The sequence below is a fragment of the Prionailurus bengalensis genome, chromosome B3 (genome assembly GCF_016509475.1).
Source record: "Prionailurus bengalensis isolate Pbe53 chromosome B3, Fcat_Pben_1.1_paternal_pri, whole genome shotgun sequence".
NCBI classification, from domain to species: Eukaryota; Metazoa; Chordata; class Mammalia; order Carnivora; family Felidae; genus Prionailurus; species Prionailurus bengalensis.
This window is the reverse complement of record NC_057355.1, coordinates 48,914,429-48,921,397: the sequence shown is the minus strand read 5'-3', so window position 1 is coordinate 48,921,397 and position 6,969 is coordinate 48,914,429. Positions and strand designations below refer to the sequence as shown.

Below are 6,969 nucleotides of genomic sequence, written 5' to 3'. Positions count from 1 at the left end.
CTTTAAAAATGTTTGTATTTATTTTTGAGAGAGGCAGAATGCAAGTGGGGGAGGGGCAGAGAGCGAGGGAGACAGAATCCAAAGTAGGCTTTGGCACTGTCAGCACAGAGCCCAGCTCAGGGCTCACTCTCACAAACCATGAGATCATGACCTGAGCCAAAGTCAGACGTTTAACTGACTAAGTCACATAGGCGCCCCTGTACTATATTTCTATTGGACAGTGCTGGATTAGGTTTTGGCTCCAGGTAAGGTCTTAAATAGTCCAAAAGCTTGCAAGCTGCATGTTCCCTTTTCCCTGCCCAGACAATGGTTAAATTAGTGATTAGAGGTCTTGACAATAAATCCCAAGTTTTGGTTCACATTGTTCCCAGATGGGAAGCGGGGAGATATGTCAACTGAGTCTCTGAAGCAACCCCAGATATTTGGAGTCCTAGTAGTGGCTGAGTTAACAGAGCTTGTTGTCTTTGCTTCTCACACTTTTTTTTTTTTAAGAAGTAGGCAAGGATAAAACATTATAGAATTCCTTGTAGCTTAGAATTGCACAACATTAACATGTATTCGCAAGCATTACGCCATTACAATAAACAGGCATGCTATGAAAGCAAACCCAGGTGGCTACTACCCATTTATCACTGAGAAGTTGGTCATCACTTCGGAGGGCCAAACATAAGCTATTTCACTGTCATCATGTCTGGAAGAATATTTATGCTACACTTGGGTTAAGGCCCAGTGACTGAGTATTAACAAAGTCATTAATCTGGACTGCGTTTTCAAGTCCGGCATCAGTGAAAATCCTGTTTGTTTAAACTGGGATTATCCTTAGCTCACTGTTCTCATCACCTCTCCTTAATTTGAGAGAATATGCCTGAGTTTCTCATTTATAAAATAAGAGTGTTAAAAAAAAAACAACTCTCAGGAAGGCATGGGGTTTCCCTTCGTAATAATTGGTTATTTTTCACAGGATAATGTAAATCAGAACCTAAATGATGGACTGAGCATACTCATGGACCTACAGTTATGGTTTAAATTTCTCGTTAGTGTCCCAAGGAGAAAAAAACCTCTGCTCCAGAGCTGGGTGACTACACAGGACCTTGTCACCAGGGTGTCTGCAGCACCCCCTCCCCTTCTCTACAGAGACCTAAAGTCCCAATGATCAGCAACTCTGGGCTATGAACAGCTTTCTTCCCTTCTCAGCTCTAAGTTGATTCGCACTTAACCATCATCCTGAACACGATTTCACTGGGAAGAATACCAACCATTTAAACAAATAAAAAGAGCAGCTATGATTTTTTATTTCCCTTTATATAATAAGGAGGCTCCTAAGGATGAGCTGAATCTAATTTCAGGCCAATCTAACCTTGATGTCACTGAAAGAAAAAAAAAACACAAATGGGTGGCTTACCTGAGAGCAAGGATTTGTGAATTTACAGCTGCTGAAGTCAAATCCTACGGGCTGATATTAGCATTTAGTTTATCTATCTGGTACTTCATTGACAACAAATGGAAAACTGAACTGCGCAGTATAAAATTAGATATATTCAGTAGTTTTCAAGTGGTGTCTCCATAAATCTTTGCTATTCTTCACCTTTACCTTATATGGGAGGCCAAATTTCCAGTAATAGCCCCCAACAGTTCAAGTGCCCAACCCCTGCAACCTATGAATGTGGTAAGCTCTCACTCCTTCTGTTCTGCCTATGGCACAGTCAGCTTTCAAAAGGGGAGATTATCCAGACGAGCCTAATCTACTCAAGTGAGCCTTGAAAAGCAGAGAACTTTCCCTACCTGGTGGCAGAAGAGGACATCAGGGAGATTCCAAGAATGAAGATTTTCCACACACCATTGCTGCCTTGAAGGTAGAGGTGGCATCTGGAATTTAAGAGTGGCCCCCAGCTGACAGCCAGTGAGAAAATGGGGACCTCAGACGTACAGTCACAAGGAATTGGATATTGTCAACAAACTGAAGGATCATGGAAGCACACAAGAACCCAGCTGGTTGACAGTTTGGTCTTGGCCTTATGAGGTCCTAAGTAGAGAAGCTACTGAGTCTGTGTGGACTTCTGACCTACTGGAGTGAGATGATGAATGGGTGTTGGTTTTAGTTGCTGTTTGTGGTAATTTGTTAGGCAGCAGTAGGAAACTACTACGCATGCTGATTTGTTTGTGGGATCCCATAGCTTTTCTTACTTTGTTGTGGTTCATAATCCACCAGGTTTACAAGCTGTGTGGCCTCAGGTGAATTGCTTGTCCTTCTTGAGCCTATAAAACCTGCCTCACTGAGTTTTTATGAAGATTAAATGGGATCCACGTAAATGTTTACTGCAGACCCCAGTGCCCAGCAGGATCTCAATCAAGCTCCCTCTCTGGATGTGTATTTGTATAGTTCCCAGTGTCCCCCCCAATACAGAGCTTCCTGCACTTTATCACACAGTGCCAGGGACGGATACTGGAGGGGCTCAATACATGGGGGCTGTAGCATTTTTCAGATTGTAATATTCATCAAATATTTGTTTGGGGAAATGCACATATTAAAAAGATGTATACCAGATCATCTCTGTCCTCAACCTGCCCAAAAGTTTGTAGGAGAGAATTATGTAAAAACAAAGCATTGCAATACAGAGCCATTCATGCTAGCATATATCAAATGCTGAGGCCACAGCACCTTTCCACTGGTCTAAAGGGGGTGATTCTCAAGTGGACACGAGGGGTGAAAGCACGCCAGGAGAGCAAGCAGCGAGGAGGCTGCAGTAATTAGGGGCTGGAGAGAGGCCTGGTTTGGGGGCAACACAGGCCTGAGTGGGTTGTGAGGGAAGGTGGAACTCTCTTACATGAAGCGATCAGCCTGCATTTTGTGCCAACGGGGTGTGCTTCATGCTTCCAGTTTTGGGAGCCTTCAGAGGTTGTTTGGCAGACTAACCCGATTAGACGTGTGTACTTGAGATGAAACACTGGTGTAGGATGGAGGGCCTGCATAGGATGGCTGCAAAGGCGGACTGGAAGAACCAAACAGGCAGCTAAGTTAGTGTTAATCTTTACCTTTCAAGAAAAATACACACAAATCTCCTGGAGCCCTTTATTCATAGTGAGGCCCTGAGATTCCAACACTCAGTTTAATGTCCTTTATAAGAGGAATGTGTCTGCCCCTGATGGACTGCAAAACAAAGGTTTCCTGTACAGGGAGGCGTGGTGTGGGCTCACTGAGGACGAGCTGGTTAGCCCTGAAGGGGCAGAAGTGGAGAGGGCAGTGGCCTGACTCCCAAGGATTAACAGCTGAATTTTCACACAAATAGGGGGCTGGAACAGTATGTTCCCAGGGCTGGCTTGAATTAGTTTGGGATTCCCTTCTAACTGGGAAACTTCCAGGTGCCTAGAGGAAGGAGAAAAAGATACTTGGTTCTGAATTAATACTTGAACTCCTGCTTTCATGGAAACAAGGTTATAAATAATGGTTTGGTTACAAGCTGGCTTCTTGAACGGGCAATACCCTGTCTGAATCCGGTCCATTTGTAAGTTTGTTATTATATTATCTTCTGGATCATTCACTAACAACCAGACTTTTGGAAAATGACCTGTTTGTAAAGCGGAAATTATCTGCGGTTATGAATTAATAATCATGCCAATCCATCAGATACAAATTCAAGATGCTCTTGAGAATTCCATATGTGCTGTAAAGGACTAGACCAGAAGATATGACCCAGAATACTGGCTTGGAGACATTTCTATTTAAGAATGAATCACAGTTTTTGTTTTTATTAGAATAGAACTTTATTTGTGGCATCAAGATTTTTAAAAATGATTTTATACTTTATGCAATAAATTTGATACATTAATCTTGATATATATTTACCATATGAGAAGAATTTTTAAAACAATGCTAAATGGCTTATAATCAAAACGAATTGTGTTTAACTTGATAATTATGTGGAATAATTTCAGCATTATAAATAAAAAAATGAAAACAAATACCATTTTAAATTTGAGTTAGGATGAAACGCATTTGTATTACAATTTTATGTCTATGTTAAAGTTTGATTACAGAGAAAATATAGGCTAACATTATGTGCTTATAATTTCTAGAAAAATAGAACATCCTTGCTTTATGAAAATGACCCTATTTACTCTCCAGCTGTAGATTGCATTTGAGACACTTTTCTTTCTGGGATGAGAGGCTGTGTCACTTGATACAAGTTCCTTCCAGACCATCAATCCACACCTGGAGACGAAAGGGAAGACGGTCTGTGGCTGGGAGCTGGTGGAGTGTCTGGTCTCATTGACACCTTGGGAGTCATTAACACTTTATGGGAGTTACAGGATCATCCAAGTGAATTATCAGTCAGATGAAAAGCACGCTTTGTATTTTCTCAAGCTCCTATCTGCTATGATATTTCACAGAAATGATATTTAAACAACCATGTGGTAAAATCCTGTTTTAACAAAAATAGTTTTCACATTAAGGTCTCTATAAGGAGGACATTTCAAAATGCATTGGCCCATATTAATATTATTTTGCTGATGTGGAGAAAATGAATTCTGATGGTAAGATCCATGTACAGATAAACGTATATACACACACTATCAGAGATGTTCCTACTTCTTTGTTTATTAGCAGACATTTTATTTTTAAATGAAGAGTTCTTCTTTGGGAGTGTAGCTAGTGTGCACACCTGATTTGACAAAATCTGATGGTCAGCACAAAGCACAAAGCATCTTCTGATTGTATCAGACTTTACAAAACAGCTCTCTGGAACCCACAACAGTCTTCCATGGCAATGAGGGTGGGTGTGATTGTTCTCCTTTGATGGATGAAAGAACAGGAGCCCAGAGACGTTAAGTACGTTGCTTCAGTTTAAACAGTTGTTAAGTGATAAAACTCGCACTATATCTGGTAGTCTTGCCTGAACGCTGGTTAACTCAGGTGAAGACAAAATGCAGGGTGCACTGATCTAGAGGCATTTGGCAAGTGGGTTGGCTACTGTCACACTTGTACCTATTGTGTTGTCCAACTGAAACCAATAGCCAGCAGCACTCTTTTACAACTCTTGGAGTATATATATGTATTTAAGAAGATTCATAACATATATTTACAATTATTCCTAAATGACCAAGACACCATAGTGAGAAATAGGTTGAACTTTCTGCAAGAGCATTTTCTGTATAATCTTTCTAATATACGTATGAAACATATAAATACAGTCTTGGCACACTTTATCTTTGCAGGTGCCCTGGGACACTTTCCCTTTTGCCTTTTGCTTCTCACCCCTCTTTTGATTGTTTAAAAATTCATTTACACATCTATAAGTTCCTTGAGGTGAGGACTGAGCTAGATATCTTTGAAGCTCTCGGCCCTGACCCCCAGGGCCTGGCACAGTGCCAAGCACACAGCAGGCATGCAGTAACACATTTGTTGAATGCATGCACGTGATGTCTACGTACTTCTATTTGGTTAAAGTAGGATCCTACTTGTAGCATTTTTCCTAAAGAGTTTTGCATTTAGAGTAAAACGTTATCATTTTCATAGTAAACAGTATTTTTAAAAAGCATAAGAAATATGGTAATAAATTTAATACAAATTGTGCATCATGACTATTCTTTGGTTATTTTTAACAAATTATTTGGTTTTTTGACTAAAGTGAAATACTAAAAATATAAAAATGCAACTATAGAAATTAGCTTAGTCTGTAAACATAATAAACCCTGTAAACATAGATTTACTACGTAATTGTGCAAGTGTAAAGAATGACTAGAAAAGTACTATACACTTAACTTAGTTCTTCAAGGCATACTTAGAAATACTGCTCTGTGGAGCTTTCGTTTAATGTTCGAAGAAGGAATTCTTTTCCCTTAAACGCGAAGGAGTGATGACCATGCTGATGAACCATGAGGATATACAGGCAAGGCGACGGAGTTAATACTCTTCACGCTCTGCAAATTTGAACTTGCTTCACATATCTTACAAACCACCTTGTTTAGTAAAGCTACATGTTAACAAAAGCCAAATACTTTAAAATAAAGAAGCAAACATTTTTTGTTTTTTGCAAGTGAGTCAGTTGACTAAAAGTATAGGTAACACACTTCCCAAGGGTTTTCCAAAAATCTGGGTGCTAAGGTGCGGCAGGAAGGTCTACAAAATAATAAAGAGCTGCAGGCAGCACTAAGTATATTGCAGTTTACTCCATTGTAAAGTGTTCTTTTCCAAATTTCAGTTTTCCTTCTCAAAAAGCATCACACTTTTCACACATGACACTTATCACAAATATTTCACAGTTATCATTTCAGTAGTTTAAGAAACAACTGCCTGGCCAATACTGTAAAAGAGGTAAATGTTAAGGACAGAACTCACTATTTCAGGCACACAGGACTTATATCCTAGAGTGTGAACTCTAAAGACAGAGAGAAACAGCTGTGTAAATGCAACACATTATTTAAGAGTGAATGAAATAATGGTAAGGCTGTCATACTATTTTTTCATATGCTTTTATGTGATTTTTCCCCACTCTCTGGGAAGAAACAATGGCCAAGGTTTAGTAGTTCCCTGGAAAACCATAAGTCAAGATTTTGCTTATACAAAAGAGGCAGTGAAACACTCCAGATTGTTATTTGGAATCTAATCAACACCATCAAAACCCTGAGTGTTCTCAATTGCCATCTGAAGTTTATCCCATAATTCTTCAAATGATTCATAGGGTGGCAAGTCCAAGCGATTAAAGCTGAAAGAACAGAGAGGGACTGGTTACCACGCTGACAGACCAATAGTAATGGTGCTACTCATGACATGCTCAACAATGCTGGAAGACGTTTTATAACTGGGAGAAGGAAGATACAGGACTGGACTGTAGCTGTGGACTCATCCCATGAATTCTTGGTCGTGTCCTGTCAAAACCACCTTGACTTCCAAATGTCTGGGTTCATCTGCTACTTTAATCTCCAAAAGGGAATGTTCCAGCTTCTCTTGGGATGGCCCATCCTTCATGC

General features: G+C 40.0%; 1 protein-coding gene across 4 annotated transcripts in view; it reads right to left on the bottom strand.

Annotated features, from left to right (window-relative positions):
• Nucleotides 1–4,577: 4,577 nt before the first annotated feature.
• The window catches only part of NEDD4 (NEDD4 E3 ubiquitin protein ligase), a 137,459-nt gene continuing 135,067 nt past the window's right edge, over nt 4,578–6,969 (bottom strand). For all 4 annotated transcript variants that reach the window (XM_043555360.1, XM_043555361.1, XM_043555362.1 and 1 more), the window contains one exon: nt 4,578–6,704. In XM_043555360.1, coding sequence (XP_043411295.1) covers nt 6,602–6,704 — 103 coding nt within the window. In that variant the 3' untranslated portion in view covers nt 4,578–6,601. The remainder of the gene's footprint in view (nt 6,705–6,969) is intronic.